This window comes from Hetaerina americana, unplaced genomic scaffold (genome assembly GCF_022747635.1).
Source record: "Hetaerina americana unplaced genomic scaffold, ioHetAmer1.1.p SCAF_4, whole genome shotgun sequence".
Classification (NCBI taxonomy): domain Eukaryota; kingdom Metazoa; phylum Arthropoda; class Insecta; order Odonata; family Calopterygidae; genus Hetaerina; species Hetaerina americana.
In genome coordinates this window covers 70,211,040-70,235,625 of record NW_027286985.1, presented here as the reverse complement: position 1 = coordinate 70,235,625, position 24,586 = coordinate 70,211,040, and the positions used below count along the sequence as shown (strand labels likewise).

Below are 24,586 nucleotides of genomic sequence, written 5' to 3'. Positions count from 1 at the left end.
TCAAAACCGCGCAGCGCTGTAAGATGCGGCCAGGCGAAAGCTTTGGATGCAGGTGAAAATAGGCAATCGCTGTCTGTCATTGGTTAGTCTCTCATCGAAACACATGGCGGAAAGGCAGTTGCTGCATCCTGTTTCTCTTTGACGATGCTACAGGCATAAAAACGGGATTTGCTCTAGACGCACGCCTTCGCAAAAACGCGAAACAAAACAGGATTAATGAATATTCACCCAGTGACTTCCGCCATCAGTAGTATTTAGTTTACTTAAATGGCGAGGAAATAGTGAGGGAGACATGGAATGGGCTTGATATAAATGAAAGTATATTAAGTCAGGAGTCTGTAATATTGGCAAAAGATCAAGGATTAGTTATTTAGCAAGAAATCCAGGGAGTTTTGACCTTCGCGAGCAAAATACAGCATAGATATAGACATAATATACGACTATAAGTCATAATAACCAGAACTCAATAAGATGATAAAGATGTAGCTAAGTTGAACTTAAAAATGGACGGGGTTAAACTGACTTAGACATAACAGTTAAAAGATATAAACATTTTCGTATGGAGATAGATGCAATGATATGGATTTCATGAGAGAAATTACAATGGTAGAAAAAGCATTAAATGGTGATATGTGGTTTAAGAGCGTAAAAACGTAAATAAAAGACGATTAATTATTTGATGCTTAAAGAGCGTGGCGTTGAATGATTCCAAAAACCGGTTTTCGTGGAATCTTGATCAGAAGTCTTTGAGATGCACGCATGGGGAGAAGTAATAGAACCTATTGGAGCAGAGAACAGATGAGAACAAAGGTTTTGAATATGGTGGGAGAAAAGAGGAATTTTTCCTCCCGCAACGTTCAAAACACGCAGATAATGTGGAATAAAAATATATTGAGAGGCAATGGAAGGTGGAGTGTTGCGAAAGGCGCTAGAATGATGGCTAAAAGTGAGAGGAGTGAACATAATGGTATTAGACGTCACTCATTGGAATACGTGTATTTTCTTACTGTAATTAAAAGAAGGAAGTTTGTTTCCCATAGCAAGTTTATTTGTGAAAGCGAGTTGGTTTCTTTGCATCGCACTATCAACATGCACACAGTACGACATCACATAGAACTAATTATATAGCTTCACGAAGAAAAATGGGAGGGGTTTTCCAAAGGGCTAAAATAAACTTGGCTTTAAGGAAAGGTGTTGTCGGCGATGGGTGAAGAAGGCTTCTCCCTCAGAAGTGGATGGCAATACATTCTGTGCTCTACCAGCGAGTGCCCATATGCACAATGACCAGGCCCATATCGGCCATTCCTTCTATGATGTCAACTCAAATTTATAGTCATAATGAAATTTGAAATATGATAGATGGCTAGTAAATAAAATGGGATACAATCTGGTCCAAATATAACGCTTTGACCGTACGGCTGACGGAGATTTCGACGACTGCTGACTCTGAGCTCAATTGCTGCAATCAAATTCCAAAATTCTCTTAACCCACTCTAAAGGTGCGCGAGGCGGAAGGTTGAAAAAACTACAAATAAGATATTTTGAACACATTTAAGTAAATTTTGCAACAGTAACTGAAATATCGCTTTAATACAATAATGTGAAACTTGACAAAAAGCATTAATGATCTGAAAAACGTGATAAAGATTTTGCGGTCGGGAAGCATTGATATTCCTCAAATGAGTTGACATTAATTCATCCTTCAAGGACCGCTGGAATTTTTTTAATAGTTACCTTTTTTTACAGTGAAATTTTTGTCAGCATGAATACATTTTTTTCTTGTACGGTGACCGTGAGCTGACCAAACGCGCCATTTGCCTTGTTTTTCGACTCCTCTGCGTAGCCTTTTCTTTTTAAAAGCAATTAAATTAAGATTTACGTCTACCAATTTATGCCACGAATTCAATTTAGACAAAAAGTTTTCAAAATCTACATCACACTTTGATACACTGCAATACGTAGCTACCAGATTAACACACTTTAAAAATCATAATTCTAGAATTTTAAATCCGAAAGCAAGGCCCTTGTCCAGTACTGTCCTTCGTAGGTACAGCTACCGGAGTATTAACCCTATCAAACACTTTGCAACGTGTGTAATTTGCTAGAGTTTAAAGAAACCTTACGCCGCTAAATACTTTGGATACTCGTCTTAAGCACCAACACCGAATATTTTCCATTGAGGGGCCACTTCAACCTAAAAACAATTTGCCATCAAAACAATAGCTATTGATCTATTTCCTACAGTTCAAGTTCATTGTCAGAACTACAACCCTTCTCCAATGGGTTATAAACCTATGAAATGCTATTAAGTGTAGGTACTTGATGATGTCGAGACTCAAAGAAACCGGCTGGTGATTAATTAACCCAATCAAAATAATATTTTATGAGGTTTATTTCAATTGATTTATTTAACAATGAAATGTGACCATTTTTATTTAAAATCAGTCTTTATTTGTACTAAAAATTTTCACAAATTAACGGATTATTTTTCTATCGTGCTCTATAGTCAGAATGACTAGTGGAGAAGAATATGCAGATAATGTAAACCCACAATGATAACTAGAGGTCCCTTTTTAATTCATCTTAGGAACAAAAAACCTACGCCTTTATTTACCCTCATAAATACTCTCGTTTTCAGAGATAGAATTTATTTTCCAACCTAAATAATTCTCCCACTGACGAATTTTAATATACGACACAGCCTACACGGATATAAAACGAATAAAACATAATGAAAGAAGATAATTGACACAAACTGAAACGTATTAAAGACACATATGTAAACTTAAATATCCTTCATGCTTCCATGAGGGACATTGTTGAACTTTGGGATCTTCATTAGGTAGTACCTACCTTAATTTTTGCGTACCCTTTCTTGAAGACGAACTTTAAAAGTTTAAGCGACTCTTTTCACCTTGGCAAGGCAATTTATTGCGGAGACCATTGACTAATCAAGGAAAAACCGGCCACTTATTTTTCATTTATAAAACAGCGGAAAAATAGAGAGCGAATAGATAAACAAATGTGATATCGGTTATATTCTGCATAATCACGCACTAACTCTTAGCGTCTCTATTAGGAATCAGAGATCACGGATTCGAAAATCGAGATTAGACCAGGGCAAATGGGACTAACAATCCTTGTAGGGGAAAATGGGTTTGCCTTAGCACACAAGTTACATTTTCCAGCAAAACATTAAGAAGTGCGCAATCATCATCCCACCAACCTTAGTCGTGCAAAAAAGACTTGGACGACATCCAATCCTCATTTAAAATGATAATTAGTTGGCATAGTCCACGCAGAGAAGGGAAAATTGGAAACCTTGGGGATATGGTGACAGGGAACAAGTGGAGTACAAATAAATGGACCGACCGCTCAGCATACAAAAGGGACCTCACAGAGTAGTGGGCGAAAAGAGAATCTTAAGGAAAGCATTGGGAAAAAGAGGAGGAAGGACGAGTTGGACGCATGTCGAGGCATGATAGTTTACCGAAAACCGTAATGTGAAGAGGCTTAGAAAGAAAATAAACCACAGATAGACCGTCAAGGTTGAAAGATAAGAATCAAAAATCAAGTGATGGAAGTGTTGGATTCTTGGTAGAGGAACACGTATTTATTCACCATGGTGAACCGAGTAAGAATGAGGGCGTTGTAAACAACCGTGTCACTGCATTCCACATAATCAAAACATACAAACATGAAAAAAGAGAGCAATAAAATACAACTCAAATGTCGTATTACTCTGAATGACAGTGTTATGAAATCAGGATTAAAGCAGTATGAATCATATCAGTACTATACAAAACACACAATATGAAATAAATAAACAACAGGTAACGGAAGGAAACTACGTGGGGGCAAATAGGCTGAAATGGAATACAGCAATAGCTCGGAGGGCTTCTGTAAACCAGTTCACGCATTGATAATCATAACTGACGTCAGATATGCATTTCCACAGATTCTTTACGTGGAGATTAATCAACGAAGGACTCCACATCGCACCGCACCGCAACTTGATTCGTAAGATCTCATTTCATAACAGATTTACGTCCAGCCACGAGCTGAATTCAAACTCACAACCTTCGCAGGTGACTGTGGAAACTGTATAGCGTGAAAATTTCAATGAGTTAACACCAAAAAGACTAAGAATGAATTTTTTTTTTGCCTTAATTCTTTTGAGAATTTTACCAGAGCTTCTCAAAATGGAGTTTTAATCTTGGAAAATTTTTAGATGCTCCACTAAAATTAGCTGAGATATCAAAAGCAAAAGTAAAGGGAAATTGGGGAAAGAGTAGACCTATAACAGAGAGATTGTTTTCCTTCAAAATGCGTGACCACGCTGGTACCTTGTACGAGATTCTGGCCTATTTGAAAATTAAATGAAATCTAATTTTTTGAAAATCATCAAATACCCTTGGAAGTTAGTGGTCAATCTGTCAGCAGTCCTCTCGGTGGCTTGAAGAAGAAGATGTAATTGTTAGACGTGTGTGATATTTGCATCGCACGACACAGCACAGCTCATCCCGAGAATCGTAGTTACTGTGATTAAAAATTTGGATAGGAAAACTACGCTATGAGCCATTTGAGAACTATAAATATCGTATAAATCACCTGATTTGCTGGAAATAAATGTATGGCTACGATTTCATTCCAGTCAATGTTTTCTGTGGTGATGAAATTCAGTATTCTATATTTAAAATGTTTTGATAGGTGAGAGGCTCACCTAACCTCACCCATACTAAGCCCAACGGCTAGGCTTGTGAAATTCACTCTTCAGAGTAAGATAGGTAGTTCTTTTCCCGTTGCCGCTTATGGTTTTCAAGGAAATTCTGTCACCAGAAACACCGAACAGCTCGGGTGAATCTGAGTGTACCCATAGGCTGCAACCATCATCCAACCCGGGTTCTCTGTTCTATTTCCCAGCGCTCAATCCATTGGACTACCACACCCTGGACAAGTATAAAGTGTTACATTAGTGGTGTTAACTGTTATGATGAAAATGGAGGTGAGAGAGATTTAAACGCTTTAATAGAAAGCAAAATAAAATTTCTCAAATATATTGCGATTCCTCGCCTTTCTCACTGGCACTAAGGTAAGTCTACTCCCGTAATGAAATGCGATCATGGCATACGTTTTTCTCAAGGTATTTGCATAAAGTACTCAATTCTCAAAATTAATATTAAATTTTTTTTATTTGTGACACATTTACAGCACATAAACTCTTGAACTTTGTTTTGTTTAAATTCTCGCACAAGCATTAACCTTTAACGTGGCCGAGGGCTTTTGTATAACGCATGAACAAGGTATTCAGGGACGTTATTCATTTACTTTCGCAAGGCATTTGGCTGCTTCTCCTGTACAGTCAGTTTTCCCCGAAATAATATGACACAAACGATAACCAAATCACCACACACCAAAGAGTGAAGGCAATTCCAGCGGATTTATCGTGTGAAATATTCTATTAGTACGAAAAGAGAAAAATATAAGAGGGTGATTGCAGATGGATGATGAGGAAGCTCGGCGGATTCACATTAAGCCCCTCATAAGTGTGCGCCGGATTGTTTTATTGCGTGCGTGACAGGAATTGGAAAATTGGAATATTTTACTGAACAAAGAAACAGAATGGCATCACATGGGATAATCTAGATTGAAATCGAGATCTTACATTTTATGCTAATGATATATTACTGATAAGGACTTTGCTACAGCCAGAATAATGCATCTGCGCTTGCTGTAAACAAGGTACTGAGTGAAAGAATATGTCTGCATAGCAGGATGAATCTATAAACCGGTGAACCGGAGTCATTATTAATCGGGAGAGGAGACGAGAAATCGACAGAAGTATTTAAAAAGCCTTAGTACTAGTTACAATTGCCGAAGGCAGAGAAGAAACTAGCAGGTAAAGTGAGAAATGAGAAAGTTTAAGGTAGATTAAATGAAGAAAATTCGTCCTGGAACTTTTTACTGGAAAATTCATTATGGATATGATAAACGTCGATCCTATTTTACAATGTTTTGTTAAAATGAAGGTTAAAATTAACTTCTATTTAAGCCAACTATCTGTTTAATAATAGCTAAGTTTCAATCAACCGTTTAAGCCCTAGTTAACTTAAAGACACTGCCAATACACTCACCGTCACTAAGCCAGGCTTGGATCATTTATAAAATCGTCCCAGCCGGTAGTTTCTAGGCTTACTAAGCGTCCAATTAAGGGTACATTATAAAACTGGGACTTAGTAACACGACTTAATTCTGAGAGACTAGGGCGCAGAGAAAATCTCAGGCAAGGTCAAAATAGACCATTATATGAATTAATTGGGTTGTTAAAGAGGTATAATCACAACGAAAGAATGAGCATTTGATGAGAGAAGATTAAAGAACTGCGTTCCAACGCTGCTTTGGTTGAAAGGTGCATCTGGAAAAATATTAATTACTTATAATGCATTTATTTTGTATCTTTACGTATTATTTTCTTGTTTGACGTTATGCCAGTCCTTGGAATGCAATTATTAACCTTTTCTGAGAAAGAGGTTTGCAGGGGGGGACTTTTTACGGGAGGGGAGTGAGAGTAATCCGTTATTATTTATTCCGACCTTCGGCTGTGGAATTTTGCATGCATAAAAGGAAGCAAAATTGGTAAAACATGACCATTGCCATTCGCAGAAATAAGAATCGTTTAGGTATTTGAACTGAACGCAAATTTAAACTGAAATGAAAGCAAATACAATAGAACTTTTAAGACATCTTATTTAAGTCATGCTAATCCTTGTCCATAATTTTTTTAATGAACCCATATCCCCTGATTCCTTGTCTCGCGACGTTTATTTATAGCCGTACGGCCTGAAACGTGTTTATTCAGGTCGTAAATGACCCTGATTGTGAGGATATATTCATCTTATCAGCGCATGATTTTAATTTTTTACCCCAACACCACCGCCGAATTTCTTAAGTTTGCCCGAACTTTGATCTTCGTCGAATAATTTTAGAACCATGCCAACGGCTTCAGCAAATACCACATTCGCTCTTACTTGCCATGAAATATTTTTATAATGGCCGTAAAATGAAACACACATTAAAATGCCCCATTAACTGAGAAATAAATTTAAAATAATGCCATTTCTAACTATGAAAACCATCCGCTCGGAAAATGGATTTTACGTTTTCCCTACTCGTATACTTAGATCACCAAAATTTGATGAAGATAACGAAATGTGTACTAGATTTTTATACGAGTATCATAAGTAAAATTAAATTAAAAATTAGTTTATGAATAAACGCCCTGGTAAAAATATTTACTAAGGTAGGATGAATTATTGACACGGGAATTATATGAGAAAGAGAGAGAGATTGAGACCTTTTGCACAAAATACCAAGTTAAACCTATCAGAATGATATAAAGAGGAATTTCACACCAGTTTTGGTCTGAAAAAAGTTATTAAAACAAATTAAAACCAATATTTAATGAATTCGAATTAGCTATTCTCACAAAGGGAACGAACAATTGGATTCCACCCATCTGCAGTTAGTTTTGAAGACTACATTTTACCTTAACTTTTATGCTGCAAGTGTTTTTATGCGAAGTATTGTTTATTATAAGTTAATAAAAAATACCTAGTAAAATGTACTCGAAAAACTATGTTGATACGTTCTGATTATAAGCAATATTATGATGAAAGATGAAAACCAAATATTGGATAAAGTAACCACGCTCCATCGCATTACATCAGTCGTAGGTATCTACGCTCAAATCGAATCTGCATTAATGTTTCTAGTACATATAGCGTTATTTAGCTTCGAGGGCTAGGATAAGGAACACAACTATGTTGATTATATCATGCATGTTTTTTTCATTTTGACGTCACTCTTCTCGTTAAATGAAGCAACCATTAAATTACATCGTCTTAACCTTATATTTAATTGCATCCTGGAAAAGTGGCTTTCTTTTTATTAATTGCATGATATATTGTCAAGTGTTTGAATAAAAAGATTGTTTTCAGTATAACCAAAGCGAAGTGTTCTTGCTTTTGACGTCATTCTTCCGGTGCTGGAGCCTATGCATACAGTTACGAAGTGATTGATTCAAATTAAGTCGATTCCTTTACGCTCCAACAAATTCGTTAATTGCACATACTTCAAATAAGTATACATATATTTCCATATTTATAGTCTTGAAGTCGATTCTTTCTCATAATATGGGAAATTTTACCGGAACTTTGCAATAGTGATCTATCTTGCGCCGCTCGTGATTCGCACTCCCTTCCACATCCTTCACCAGTGCTGGAAAACAAATTAATGACGGCGAGTGATTATTTTATGTGCTGCGACGAAGGATAAAAATTTACTTCTACGCAAGTGATCTACGCGAAGTCTATGGGTCATTTGGATTATGATTTTATATATTTGTCTATTGAGTGATTTTTTTCTTGAATTGTTTATCATTAGTTTAACTCCTAACATATATAAGCACCTGTGGATGTTAAAATTTTAGAATAACTAATGTTGTTTCCTTATGTCTGATTATTGTTTGTAAAAAGGGGAACTAAGATTCAAAGGAATCCCCAACTAACTGAAGTAAAATAAAAGTGGACCCAGGAAACCATTGGTCAAGTAACTAAAAAGTATTATACGTATATTCTGTCGCAAAAGTTGCTTTATTTACTATGCCACTGCTCATTTAGTTTATCGCCTGCTTCTGAGTAACCAATTGCATTCACGCTACTTAAGAAATTTATAGTATTTATTCACTATCACGAACTTCACCCAAGACTGTTTTTTTTAATTCTTAGATTTTTTCATCCAGCCATCAATTGATAGCCCTCATGATCAGATTTACTACGTGGAAATAAATTGATGCCTAGTATAAAACATTACTCCCAAACATTATGGAAAAACAAATCATCATTACGCATTTTCTCACAAGATGACGTATCCTACTCACTTTTCCTACCCTTTGCTCCCACTTAAACATGGAAAATACTATTTAACGGGTAGATACACATCACTTAACTGATAATCCGCAACCATCCTCTCAGTATTCCTTTTTCTCTGTCACTCTACAGGTCGCCAGCAGAGCAGAGGAGGTACCGTCACAAGCAGTTCAAGGTCCGAAACTCAGTGCTAACCGATCTGTACAAGATCAGCCACATCAAGACGATCTACAACGCCTTCACAGCTTCCTTCATCCTCCTATTCATCAACATCGTCGTGAACGATATCGCCGAACATAATAGGTGGGTGGGAGCGGTGATGGAAACAGGGAGGAGGGGAAAATAATGAAGTGTACCTACTAATAGCCTACATTTATGCAATAGAGGTATACGATAACAAAAGAATCCCAAGTACAAAAATAATCTCCTATATACTATCAGATTTTTTATCGGTAACTATGCCTCCATTTCTTTTATTCTCATGTTATATGAGTACTTGAAGAAGTACAGGACTATGAATCACCACTTAAATCATAAAATAATCACGGAATTTTCAATGGGTAAAGATATAGCTAATGGTGTAATCTTGATTCTAGATATGCGGGAAAGAGTGTTGCTTGGGGTATAACTGGGAAAATAGCAATATTTTTATTTTATTTTGTAAATAATCCGTGCAATAGTAAATATATTTTTATAAGGACTTCTAAAATATTTCACCATAATATAGCATAACACTAAGCTATGATTGGAGATCTATCTTTTGTTCTGGTAAAACCGGGAGGGACATTGGGAGTCTGCTGGCTCTGTCTACCACGGCAGCCTGATATCCGAGTGAATATTAATCCTCTTTCTGAACAATCACTGGCTTTTTCATTGTTTTTATCGGATATTATTGTAATAGTAAAGGAAGTTGATCTGTCACTCGCTCATTCTTTCTACGAGAGCTTTTTAACAAATAATGATGAAAAATATTTTTATTCATATGATACATAGTTCAATATTAATTGAAAATGTTACTTTAAAATAATAGTGCACATTTTGCAAAAGTTTCATTGACCAAACTCCAGTGTTGCGTCAGCAAAAATTATTGCAATTTAAAACGCATAACATTACCTCTACTTTTCTCTCTCCTTAAAGTTTCCAACGGCACCTCGACCTCATCGCGTGGCACTTCGATGGAATGTTGGTCGTGACATGCACTTGGCTCCTCATGTTCGGGGCCACCTTGGTGTTCTTCGGATTCTTCAAAATGTGGGCCTACGTTAGGGTGCAGTTACAATCGTCCAGTAAGTCACACCCTTACGGGCATTTAAATATTTTCGCCAAAGCTCTGTTCGAAAGTATACTTAGTCGGTAATTGATATACTCCGCCATCTTACCCCGTGATCTTCTTGTGAGCATGTGCATTTATTTTTTTTGAGCTTATACTGCGCTTTGACCTCCGACCCATGTACTAACTAGAGAAAGTTTGCATACGCAAAGCAAAAACCTGAATAAAAGTTATGAATATATCATTTGAAATTTGACAAACAGCACATTTCGGTGTACTTAATTCTATCTGGAGTAGATTAGTGAGAAGTCTTCATTTTGAGTTGATGAAATAGCACATTGTTTTCACCTTCATTTATTAGAAACAGCTTTATTACCATTGTTTTAAACAGTGATGTTTTGGAATTCACACAAAATCTAGGTCATGTCTAGCTAATATAAGGGTACGTTTCGAGCAGAACTCTGACGTGGCATATTCGGATTTGTACGAGGGGTCGCAATTCCATTACGTTTCGACAGACAAGTGTTCACTGATAAATGTTGCCTGAAAAATTCTTCTTTTCGTTTCCAATAAACTATTGTTCTATTCGGGTAGGGATTGAAATTATCGAACTTCGAGGTAATAGCGATACTTTTGTCACTTCGTAGTTTCAATGAGTTGAAATTCAATTATTGCTGTTTTTCAGTGGCGTTCAAATATTAATTTTTGAGGTTATGATACGAGCTCGTATTTCTAGTATTTCACGCAACAGCCATCGTAACGGCTGCCGTACCTACTCCTAATGCCAAGCATTATACTGATCCATCTGAAAAATTGGTTGTGAAACGTAAATCGAAATAATCAATGTTTTTGGGCCAAGACGTTGCTATCGATGATAGATAACGGGGTCTGAATCCTTAACATAGATGGCACAAATTAAGCCATTGAGAAAAATTTAGTGTCCAAAATGATCGAATTAATTTTGAAGGCGGGTATGTTTCCAGGCCTTGAATATATTCACTGATTAATGAAACATTTGCTAACTACCCTGACGGCATGTCCCCTAACACCACATCGCACACACCTCGAGTAAAATGTAATGGCTAGCTGTAAATCAATATGGATAAACTGTGCGAGCCACGCTCTACCTATGAAAGTAACTCGATGTCGCTCGATAAAGTCACTAAGTCATGCCGTGGAAAAGTCTAATGGTAAGGATACAGGAATATCTTTAGTTAAAAACTCGAATGAAGGACAAAAAAAATCCCGTTAAGGAAATGGAATCCATCACAATTAACTGTTAGAACTCTGATGTAGCTCAGTAAACAAGTGGAGATTTATCCCAAATAGTAGAAGGAAGCTCACAGACTTGGTAACTTAAATTGCATTGCCTTGGAATACAATAAATTAGTCGCAAAGTTACAATAAATAATGTTAATAAATAGCCAGTTCAAATAAATAACATTCATTCATATCATCGATGAAGATAAAACTTGTTTCGAATAAAATGGAATCAATACAAAAACCTTTTGCGAATGACGGCATTATTTCCCTTTAGGGGTTGGACGAATGCCTTGTTGACGTGTAGCTAAGCCCTTGAAACCGGCAACTAGTATTACTGTACAAGAAAGCTGTTTATAGGAACCGATAGCTAGAATTTACCACCTGGATAATGTCGAATTACTAGTGTCGAGGCAACGCTACCCGGTTTTCTTGCTTTATGCACCAGTTTCAAATTTAAATTTCCAAGAGTATGTGCCATTGCATCAAAATACTGTTGATTAATATTTAACCCATTAACATAATTTTCATTGACCTAATTCTCAAGCCTCTTCTCATCCTTCGCGCCTAAGGATGTATCCCTTCCCTATTATCTGCTACTTTATCACCAACATAAAAAAAGAACCGGCATTGTAAATTTAGTTTTAAAATCGAGCGACTCCAGACCCGAGAACCCGGAACCCGGAACCGAGAATTACAAGCATACTACTATTTTACTCCATGTACCACAAGCAAAAGTACAGGTACCATAGGTAATTTCCATAGGCGCTGCTACCATGATAAATTCACCTATGATATATGCATTAGTTACGAGTTTCTGTTTGAAATGTTTATATAGGAGCAAATTTTCAAAAATATATTTGAATTTTTATTCAATGTAAGCTTCATCTTTATCTTTCAGCACAATACTCAACATGAGAGAGAACAATTTGGCCCATGAATGAGAAATAAACAATTAATAATGTATTATTGAAATATTATTTTCCATTGGTTCATAAAAGCTCTTTAAGCTTTGATCAAAAAACGTTGCATGGTTAATGTACTGGAAAAGAAATACATTAAAATAAAAATATGCTGAATTTTCTCAGAGAAACTCACGATTTCTGGTGTGAAATATACCCAAGGCCCTCATTAATCCCAACACCAGACTAATAGAGACAGAGCGTAATCTTATTGTAACGTGAACGAACACGGTGTTTGCAATGACGACAGTTTAAACCGCCACAACGGAATATATAACTCATTTATATAGAAACAGGTATAAGGAAAAAGGATAGGAACACACATAAAGGAAGAACACAGGAGAGGTGGGGAAGGCGGAATCAAGCAGATCACGAGAGTAAAAATATATTTTTACTCTCGTGATGTATAAAGCATTGCAGATCTCAGAATAAATTACATTTCCTGATTAGCTCAAGTGGTTAGGAGCCTCCGCCCGGCAAGTGGAAAGATCCGGAGTTCAAATCCCGGCCTAGGAAATATTTTTACTCTCGTGATCCGCTTGATTCCGCCTTCCCCACCTCTCCTGTGTTCGTCCTTAATGTGTGTTCCTATCCCTTTTCCTTATATATGTTTCTATATAAATGAGTATTTGTTCGCCGTTTGGCGGGATTTGGAGGGATTATTATATATATTACACGTAATCCCGCCAAACGGCGGGATATATATATATATATATATATAATGAGACGGCACAATAGAACACGATACTTCTTCAAGAAGGCCTCTGAGATGGCCAAAAGCTCGAACTATTTGCCGTGTGAGTGTCCTTTTAAATATTGCCATTCTATTTGTGTTCCATTGTGCCGTCCCATTATAGTGCCGCTCGTGTGAGTTTTTCACAATCGTTTTATATATATATATATATATATATATATATATATATATATATATATATATACAGGGTTCGTCCGGAAAATAAGTGTACTGATTTTTTCCCGCCGCTCCAGGCGCGCCCAGCACCGCTCTGACGGGCTGCGATTGGAGGGGGGTATGTTGGCAAGCGACGCTGAAAAAGGCAGTCGGCTCTGAGCTGTGGTGTAGTGAGGAGCTCTGTTAACGCGAACCTCCACGCTCGACCCACGTCACGGAACGCGATGCCGACGTTTTTGGAGCATCGTTATTCCATCAAATTTGCGGTAAAGCTTGGGAAATCGTCTACCGAAACTGTCGGTATGATTAACCAGGCTTACGGGGAGTCAGCCATGTCCAGAAACATGATCTTTCGGTGGCACAAGATGTTCGTGGAGGGCAGACAAGAGGTCGACGACGAACCACGGCCTGGACGCCCATCAACGACACTCACCGACGAAAATGTGCGAAAAGTTCGCGATGTACTGAACTCTGATCGTTGTCTTAGTGTTCGGATGATAGCAGAGCAGTGTAATGTGCCAAAAACAATAGTGCACGAGATTATTAGGCACCAATTACAGATGCGAAAAATTTGTGCAAAGTTGGTGCCGAAAGTGCTCAGTGATGATCAAAGACTCAATCGTTTGGAAATCGCGACACAACTTGCGGATCACTGCAAAAATGATCCACATTTTTTAGAGAACTCTTCTGTTTCCGAAGATAAAGGGGAGTTTGAAAGGAACGCGATACGGGACTTTGGACGCCGTCAAAGAGGCCGTGACGACGTGTCTTCGAGAGGTTCCCGATGATGCCTTCGCAGGAGCGTTCCAGGAATGGGAACGCCGCTGGAACAAGTGTATCGACTCACAAGGGTCCTATTTTGAGGAATATTAGCTTAAGATATGTAAAAGTGTAATAAATTTTTTTTCCTGAGCTCAGTACACTTATTTTCCGGACGAACCCTGTATATATATGTGTGTGTGTATATAAATAATGGGATTTTAGTCTCCCGTTGGGTGCAATATAATTTTTTTCAGAATCGGCAAGAGACCGTCTAAATCTTTATCTTCTCCCAATAGAGTTGCTGCGGCATTCGTTCGATCTGATGTGTGTCGGCGCCTACGCAATCTACCTCCTCGTTTTCCTCTGCGGCCCACCTGCTCTGATCCTCAGGGGAGACCTGGCACCCGTCACCACCACTCTGCTCGTCATTGAACAGGTGAGTTGGCCAGCTACAATGGTTCGAGCTGAGATATGCATGTTGAAGAAAAATCGATAGCTGATAACGCCGGCGGTAACTACGCACTTCTTAATACATACATTCATCACATATTATGAATATATCCTATGGTTATCACCAAAGTTAATGTTAGATTTAGCTGGATGGCTTTTACGACCTCTAAGGGCGTGCTATTCCATAAACCGCCAAGATGAATATCGATAAACATCACAATTAATGTACGATGCATAATTAATCGATAATAACTCCAACATTAATTCACTGATAAACATCCTTGACGCCATTTCTGTCTCCTTTAAGCTACGAATGATGATGAAGAGCCATGCCTTTGTGCGGAGCAACCTCCGCAATGTCATCGGGAAGAAGGGCGCCAAAGAAACACGCGCCGAAGACGTGAAGTTGGATCGCCCCACTTTCAAGCAATTCCTCTACTTTCACATAGCGCCAACGCTTGTTTACAGGGATTCTTACCCCAGGTGACTCTCTTTCTTTCTTTTTTTATATTAATTCATACTAGGGATCCTACCTAATAATGGTAGTTTTTAGTTTTGTGCCTGAGGACTAATATCTTCCTCGTCTTGTAAGAACTCCCTTACGTTTGCCCCGGACTATTTCCTATATACATTTATATATATACAAATATATGTGTGTATATATACTTATGCCACCGGAGGTAGGAAAATTTATATAAGAGGTGTGTTCAAAAAGTAAGGTGACTTTTCTAACTTTGCGGGCAATATACATTTTATTTTCAATTTTTTTGATTTGTTCTGTTGGTATAAATGTCTCAAATATTTGTTAATATTTTCAGCGATGTAGCTATTGACGGATATAAATTTTAAACGTGTTTTGATGTGCTCGGTGATTTTCTGCTATAAAAAAATGGATCAAAAAAATTTGCATCAAATGTTGTGTAAAAAATGGAAATAAGTGCTCCAAAAAACTTGAAATAATGGCAGTAGCATACGGTGAGTCTGTTCTGAGTAAAAAAAATGTTAATAAATAAGCTCTTACGGAATGGCCAAGAAGATGCCAATGACGAGCCTCGCCCTGGACGCCCCAGCACGTTAACAACAAATAAAAATGTTGAAGCAGTGAAGAAAATTGTTTTGAAAAATTTTCGAATCACTATTAGAGAAGTTACTGAGGATGTTCGCATATCGGTTGGCTCGAACCATGCAATTTTTTCGGATGTTTTGGGCATGAGACGTGTATCAGTGAAGTTCGTTCCGAAACTGTTTAATTTTGACCAGAAGAATCGTCTAATGAGTATCGCTCAGGAGCTGTTGAATGACGTCAATGACGTCCTTAATTGTCAAAAGGATCATAACTAGCGACGAATCGTGGATATTATGACATCAAAACGAAAGCCCAATCTTCCCAATGGAATAGCCCAGTAGAACAAAGACAGAAAAAAACACGTCAAGTTTGATCAAATGTCAGGGTTTGGCTCACTGTTTTTTTCGATTAATGGGGCGTAGTGAATTGGGAGTTTTTACCATATGGTTTTATGGCAAATAATAGTAACACCTTGAAGTTACGCGCCGTTTTAAAGAAGCAATAAAAAAAAGGTCCGGAATTGTGGAAAAATAATTCACAGCTTTTGCATCACGATTATGCACCTGCTCACTTATCGTTGCTTGTGATAGATTTTTTGGCCAAAAGTAACACCAAAATCATGCCTCAGCCAACATGTTCACCGGATTTGGCCCCGTGTGACTTTTTCCTCTTCCCAAAATGGAAGAGACCAATAAAATGACGGAGATTTGCAACGATTGAAGAGAGTAAGAATGCATTGCTGTAAGAGCTCACGGCTATACTATAAAGTGCTTATCAGAATTGCTTTGAGGATTGGAAAAAGCGTTGGCACAAGTGTATTATAACTGGGGGAGATTACTTTGAATAGCACAGCTTGAATATTTAAGAATAAATAAATATTTTTTCGTAAAAATATATAGTCAGCTTACTTTTTGAACTCACATATGCATTTTTTAACAATTTCTACAAAAGTGGAATCAAAGCAATATTTTAAATATTATTTTTTATAACTGGGATATTTATCCATATTTTAAATTAAACCCTTTTAGTTGAAACACCAGCATCCATAAGAGTCCATGTCAATTACACTTGTATGAAGGGCAACTTATGGGAAATCAAGCATGAAAAGCGATGTTATCATACATTTCAAAGGAAAACCCTGATAATAGTTATTTTGGCGATATTTTTAGAATTAGAAAGACAATGCCGTTCCCATCTTAAATTTTATGTTTACCTGGTGATTTTTAATATTTTGTATTGGTTCCACAGATAAAACCGGAAGAAACTATAATATTATCGATAATTTCTCAATTATATCAATTATACCCTGGTCAATGCCCATTATTACGTTTATTAATGCAATAATACTATATATAAAACTAAAATCGACTGTGTATTCACCATCAGTATACACAATCAGATTTTATAGGGGCCATCGGAGAAAAACTTATTTAAAGTTATTATTCCATAATGTTCAAGCAAAACATGTAACTATCGGTCATTACTAGTTATTAGAGAAAGCGGTCAATAGCTGAGGTCATACGGGAATTTGGTCAAAGAAAGGACTTTCCGGGAATGAAGGAAGGATGGAGAGAAATTCGATGCCAGCATTAGCTTACTCTCGTCGAAAAACGCCAATGGGTCACACATTTTAAAGTCTCTTCCGAGGAAGGTATACTCCACTTTAAGGTGTTTTCCATGTGGTACCCCGAAAAGGGATCGGATCAACTCAGAAAATTTTACTATTACGAGTCTCTGGTTGGTTCACTCGACTTTAGGGATAGGAAGACCTCAATTTAAACTCTCTTGCTTCCGACGTAGGTAAGTGGACGGTGCGGTAATGATCGATTCTCTTTTCTTTCTCTGACAACGACAAAAACACCAAACAACGCACACCCATGAAGAACGGATCGAGTTCGCTGGAAGATAGTGACGTGGCACTTATGCGAAGCGGTGGGAATCTGCTTCTACTCGTCAATAACCTTCGAGCAGTTCCTACACGGTCACCTGCTGTCCTTCTGGGACGAACCCCTGAGCTTTCACAGGATCCTCGCCCTCTTCTTCCGCTCCCTCTTCCCCGGCCTCATGTTCCTCATCCTATGCTTCTACGTCTTCTTCCACGCCTGGATGAATGCGTGGGCAGAAATACTCCGATTTGGAGATCGACTCTTTTACAAGGTGAGTCTCGCCACTTGATTGGTAGACTGAAATGATCTCGCCGGCCGTAGCGCCGGCCTAGTATTCGCTATTCGGGGGTCTCTTTTGCCCACTGGAAAAACCGGCTGGTACGTAACCAAGATTTCTTAGGCTCGATATTTCACGACCTTCTTTGAGATTTCGTATCCAAGAACGGCCATTTTGTTGTGAGATTTCTACGTGTAAATCCCTGTCCCAATGTCCCGCCTGATTTACGATGTAGTAAATTGATTGGTTTAAAGACATTCAGAGTGGAGAAAACGGATGATACGCTATATTGGACGCTATTTTAAGTATTAAAAACTCTGTCCACTCAATCTCAGCTTTAATAACCCTTTAAACTGTACTGTAGACCCATCCGCCTTTTATTCATAAAGAATTTTTGCACACTTGTAGGTCAACCTATTTTTATTTACTATTAGTCCAGAGAAAATCATCAAAATATCCTGGACGGACCAAGTATTGATTTGTCGTTTGCTGTTGCTAAAGTCATCAAGCTGAGACTGCAGCGATGCACATATTCGAACTTCACCATAAAACATGAAATCGTGACAATGTGTTCCGTGCATTCGAACAGGACTGGTGGACCACGACGACTTTCTCGGACTACTACCGCTCATGGAACCTGATCGTCCACGACTGGATTTATGAGTACCTTTACCTGGACATGGTGAAAAAGTTCTCCAGGGCCGAGGTGACTGAAGGTACTCGACCATCGCCCCGTCGAGGTAGCAACTATGCCATTAAGGCGCTAGTCTTCTTCGTGTCGGCCCTGTTCCACGAGTATGTGTCGGCCCTGAGCGTCCGCTTCCTGTACCCGGTACTGTTCCTGCTCTTCGGGATCATCGGAGGTGAGATATTTCAATGGGTGCAGGCCCCCGTATAACTTTTTTAAAATTAATCAGCAAGCCATGTCTTGAAATATATTATGATAATATCGAAATTTTCCAATAAACAAAAACATTTCTTGGGACATCAATCCCAACTTACTGGGCCATCATCTTTAAAACGCAGGCAGGGAATATAGAGTAAGTATAGACCGTTTATAAACATTTATAAAAGTTATACATTCAGATGCATGTAATCATTTTTTCATAGATGTTTATGATATCATGTCTTCTACTGTCAAATCCAAAATTAAAGGTACTGATATTTTATGCAGTACTTCTTTTTTGTCGATGCGAAAAGAAAAAATGGAACAAACAACAGACGTGAGAAAGTGTTTGTTTTTTATTGGGAAAAAGTTCTAGGCACCTCATTCGCATTTTAACTTTCTTTGGACCAAGAATAAACCCTTTTTAAAAGGGGGAAAAATCCACCAGATAATTAGGATTAAAGATAACATCGGCCTAATGCAGACTGCACGTAAGGACTCTCACTTCAATAGATTAGGTAATGTCCTATTCTAAAAAAATTAACGTATCGATGGACGCGAAACCTTCATCTAAAATATTCTTCAAAAGCACATTTAGCAGAGGATGACAGCAAGACATGTTTTCTTTGAAAATGTCACATATTTATTTGAGCATTTTTTTCCATTAAAATTTGGTTATAAATTAAAACAACGAGAATTTTTTTAATGCCTCTAGAAGTGTTCTCTGTTCCTTGTTCATATGAAGCGCTATTGATGATGAATGGTAAAAAAACGCTCGAAAATTGAGGTCCACTGATAACGTAAGCCTTCCACATGCACAGCATTTTTGAAGACGTCTAAACAATGATTACGACCCAAACTTAACCCCCCCCCTTATGCACAAGCCAACCTGAAAAAAAGAAAAACATACTCTTCTGGTCGAAAGCTACTATGTGAGTCCCAATCGCGGAATTCATAGTGTATCAACTAAAATCCAGCTCTCCCATTAGGAAGTCAAGTAAACAATGAACAATACACGGATTATTTTCATAAGAAAAGTAACGTGAGACTGATAGGTATTAGGGTACAAATTTTAGGTTAAATATTAGTGTAACAGAAAGGGATTGAGTGCCTTCCTGGCACTTTATTTGTGAAAATAAATTCTTTAACGGTCCATATATTCCAACATGCTCAACGGGTTCCTTTATGCCAAATCTGTTCCCACTTTTTCAGTGGGTTTCTATAAATTAAATCTTACATTTCCAATTCATATCATCTGGTTTCAGTCTTACGAACCAGTTGTTACTAAATCATCATATTTGTCGATACACTAGCCAAGTTTCTCTATCCAATAACCCTTTGAATCAAAGCAGCCTGACCAATAAAACCGCACATTAAGGTAAAGTTTCCTTCATGGCGGGAACAGGCAGGTAGAAGTCATATCTTTGCATGGAACGAGAGGGCGTGAGTTCTTGGTGAGATCAATAACTATAATGTGTAGAAAAATCCTATTTTTTTCCATTTAGGAAGATTGAAAATGAGTCAAGCTCTCGGCGCTAATTTCTGCTCTCACCCCTTCGCTAGGGAAATCTGTTGCCTCAGAAATGGGTCCAAGTAAACCTATGTTTGGGTAGAGGGATTTTTGTGGATCCTTTGATCATAATTTATGTGACGGTATTCTCAAACTACTTACCTCACTTACGGTCCGACTCCGATATCTCCCGCAGTGGCGCTGATGCTCGTGCAACTGGGCAAAGGGGCCATAGGAAACATTTTCATGTGGCTGTCACTGAGCACTGGTGTGGCCATCCTACTGACCGCCTACAGCATCGAGTACTACGCGCGCAAGACTTGCATGCCAATTGAGGTAAGTGCGGAAAGTAAATTAAAATATTTGATAGAACTATTTATACACACACACACACACACATATATATACATATATATATATATACATATATACATATATATACATATATATATGTGTATATATATATATATATATATATATATATATATATATATATATATATATACATATATATATATACGAAATCCCGCCAAACGGTGAATAAATACTCATTCATATAGAAACAGATATAAGGAGAAGGGATCACAAGAGTAAAAATATTTCCTTGACTCGAACACCGGATCTTTCCACTTGCCGGGCGGATGCTCTTAACCACTTGAGCTATCGAGGAAACGTAATTTACCCTGAGATCCGTGGGTCTAATATGTCGCCAAGCGCCCCGATTCTTTAGCCAAGAGATGGCGTCAGGGGCCGGTTTCACCCACCAAGGGAGAAATAGACAACACACAAGAGGAAAGGACAGTGGGTTAGAATTCATATAACATCATACAAAAAAGGAACAGTGCGTTTCGTGGCACGCATAGCCAGAAGAAAGAGATGAGCCACATTGGCCAAATACACATTCAAACACGAAATCCCGCCAAACGGCGAATAAATACTCAACAATATAGAAACAGATATAAGGAAAAGGGATAGGAACACACATAAATATATATATATATATATTATATATGTATAATTTATTATTATTATTAGGTAAGCTACCGGTTAAGGTAGGTTTTTGGATGGACACAGCTACTAAATAAATATTTTGTGACTCCTAACAAAACAAAAAATCCAGTATTTTACTCTATATCAGTTCTCTCTTCATCTCTGAGTACTTTTTCCCCCCTTCATCCCGTTGAACATCCCTATCCTGTTCCTTCCCTTTCCTCGTTTGCCCAACATTCTCCCCTCTATTATAGTCTTAAACATCCCACTGCCGGTCAGTACCCCTTTCACCCACTTTTCCTGCCTCCATAGGATTTCTCCCAACAAACTCCTCTCTCCACCCACCATACCAAGTACTTCCTAATTTTTTTTCTTCTCTGTCCATTTCACCTTCTCAATTCTTCTCCACACCCACATTTTAAAAGCTTCCAGTCTACGTCTATCCTCCTGCTTCAATGACCACGCTTCCGCGCCGTACATAGCTACGCTCCATACCAAAGTTTTTACGAGTCTTTTCTTAATATCCTAACTCAATTTCCCTGTCATCAACTCCCTCCTCCTTGTGAAAGCCTCTTTGCCTAGCGCAATTCTTCTCCTTACGTCCCTACTACTTTGACCGTGTTGGTCCAAAACACTACCGAGATACGTAAACTGTTCTACCTGCTCTAGTTTTTGCCCTCCTATTTTAATGTTTGGGTTAGCCTTTTTGTTTCTAGAAAATCGCATAACCTTTGTTTTATTATTATGTATTCTCATCCCGTATCTATCGCACTGAACTCCCAATTTACTCAGCATTGCTTGCAATCCCTTGGCTGACTGACAAACTAAAGCTTGGTCATCAGCAAACCTAACTGATTTTACGAATTCCCCGTCCACATTCAGTCCTACCTCCAGTTCTTCCCAGGCCTCTATAATCATTTCCTCCACATATACGTTGAACAACAACGGTGATAATGGGCAACCCTGCCTTACACCTCTTCCTAACACTGCCCATCCGGACTCCCCGTTCCCCACTCGCACCTGATTAGTCTGAGACGAGTGCAAGTTGCGGATTAACCTCCTGTCCTTGACAATTTATTCCTATTTTCTGCAATATACTCATTAATTTTTCCCAATTCAGTCTATCAAACGCCTTTTGGAAATCTAAGAAACAGGGAAATACTTCCTGATTGTATTCTATATTCCATGTAATATATATATATATATATAATCTCGTCGAAGTAACACGTAAGTGTTGAATAAAAAACTCGGACAGCAACAAACAATACAGGTACACATAAAAAGAACGCTCACACGTTTGTTAAAATAATAAATATATATAAATAATATATATAAAATATATATATATATATATATATATACATATAATTATATATGTATATGTATACATACATACATTTTGTATATGTGTGTGTGTGTGTATTCCCTCCAAAGTAACGAGTCATCAATTATTGAACTATTTAATCTAGTCCAAGTATCTACGAGTAAGAAACTCACTATCTTGAGGCAAAGAATGAGGATCGGAAAGACGAAATGTTTACAAAATAGTGTGGTTAATTTGATGTAAATGCTTTCAAGAGTACGAGTTCCTGAGCTGCTTATTGCCCTTCATCAGTTTATGATTGGCACCGATACCGAAATATTAAAAAATGCCTATGATTTTTAGCCAAGGATCCGTAGAAGGGTAAACGTGGAGAGAATGCTGGGAAAACTGAGTCGGGGACTCCTTTAGCCAGGAAAAGTCCAGGCAAGGCTATAACTTTTAGAAAATTTTGAATTATTTGACTTGACTTGTCAAACCAAGGATATAATAGTAGTCTAACATTGCATGACATATTGGAGTACCAGGATAAAACAAGAGGGGGGATGAGGATTGTTGTGCTGGGTCCTCTTCCAGAGGGCTCGGGTTCAAATCCTCGAGGCTGCAGATAATTGTCAGCGGTACCTCGATCCCTCGATTGCGGTACTTGGTGGAGAGCAGTTTGAGCGAGTTGCCGGATGTCGGTTGGCGCCGTCCGTCGGACGTTAAGCTGCGGACCCCTTGGCGCCTTTCATTACAAGTAATCTAATGCCGACGCCGGGTTTCTCTCCCACCTTGTGTATTCTTTAGTGCACCATATCTAATGGTGCAATTGACCTCAGCTGTCGCCTCCCCTAACTATACTATACTACTATAAAATAAGACAAATGGCCACCATTACTGACAGAATCAAGTACATATCCTTTCCTAGCCTGGTACTCATTCATGACGAAATTAAACCTTGGTATCCCTGCATCTTCATTACAGAAAGCAAAAGCAAATAGGCTTTATTGTGAGTTAATATTTTTTGTTCATAATATGCATTAATAATTTTTTCACGAACACCCTAGTGCTCTTGTACTGCTTCCAAATTACTTAGTACTTAGCCTTAGGATATTTTCTAGATGCTAAGATTTGGCACTCAGGACGAGTACCTAGTATTCTCGTCCAAGGTAGCAATTCCCGTTGTCAATAAATCCAAATCTCTTTTCGCAGGACGCCATCTTGGACGTCATCATTCCTCGATCTGTGACGTGCAACTCCACCTTGATACTGTGGACGTGAACTTGCGACGAAAGCGGCGCTGACGATGTCCAATCTTCCATCAAAATTGATTCAAGTCACTGCGTGTGAATCGTTTATATGTGATAAACATGTTTATATGTGGTAAACATGTAATGCATTTATTTCCATTATAAGGCTGTGCATGAGAAAACTGCAGGGAAATGAACATGTACTTGTAGCTTTAAGAAATGGGCACCAGGACTGAATAGGCCCATTGTGAGAATGGTCTCAATGTAAGGTACCTGACATAGAAACGGTTCCAATTTATCTCGTTGTTCCCCCACCTCTGGTGATTGATGAGCTTACAAAGTGTGATAAGGACAATTCACACCAAAACAATATACACTCGCTCATTTCCGATTGACCCGAATATGAACGGTGAAAAAAAATTATGTGAGGGTCTTACGGAGAATTTTTCTACACTTGATTTTGCGTATCGCACTTCTCTTATTCGTTTGTTTTGATTTTTTTATGATTTGTTTTTTTTTAAACTGAGTTAAGGAGAATTATGATATATTATGTACTCGTCTTTTAATTTGTGGAATAAAAGATAATTGGCATCTGAATGACAAATAACACTTAATCGGACTACATCACTGATTACAAGGCCATTGAATTAATCCTTAAACAAATGAATGTTCGTTATATTATTCTCCATATTACTTCTGTTGAAAAGGTAATTGAGATGTTTTCCCGCAGGCTACCTCAGTGGTGTTTTCAGGGAGCTACCATCGCTAAAAGCCGGCTTTATTTTTATTCTATAGTGGCCGTCCCACTAGAGATCCCTTTGCCTTATTTATACCCCTTCTACTCTTACTTAAGAACAGAGACGCTACGTGGACTACT

At 38.0% G+C, this 24,586-nt stretch overlaps 1 protein-coding gene across 1 annotated transcript in view; it reads left to right on the top strand.

The window, feature by feature from the left end:
- The window catches only part of LOC139691969 (sterol O-acyltransferase 1-like), a 36,741-nt gene extending 12,441 nt beyond the window's left edge, over positions 1-24,300 (top strand). Inside the window, exons 3-10 of the mRNA XM_071589943.1 lie at positions 9,060-9,230; positions 10,065-10,213; positions 14,388-14,527; positions 14,849-15,024; positions 17,491-17,764; positions 18,360-18,633; positions 20,363-20,502; positions 23,672-24,300. Coding sequence (XP_071446044.1) covers positions 9,060-9,230; positions 10,065-10,213; positions 14,388-14,527; positions 14,849-15,024; positions 17,491-17,764; positions 18,360-18,633; positions 20,363-20,502; positions 23,672-23,740 — 1,393 coding nt within the window. The 3' untranslated portion in view covers positions 23,741-24,300. The remainder of the gene's footprint in view (positions 1-9,059; positions 9,231-10,064; positions 10,214-14,387; positions 14,528-14,848; positions 15,025-17,490; positions 17,765-18,359; positions 18,634-20,362; positions 20,503-23,671) is intronic.
- The last annotated feature ends 286 nt before the right edge of the window (positions 24,301-24,586 follow it).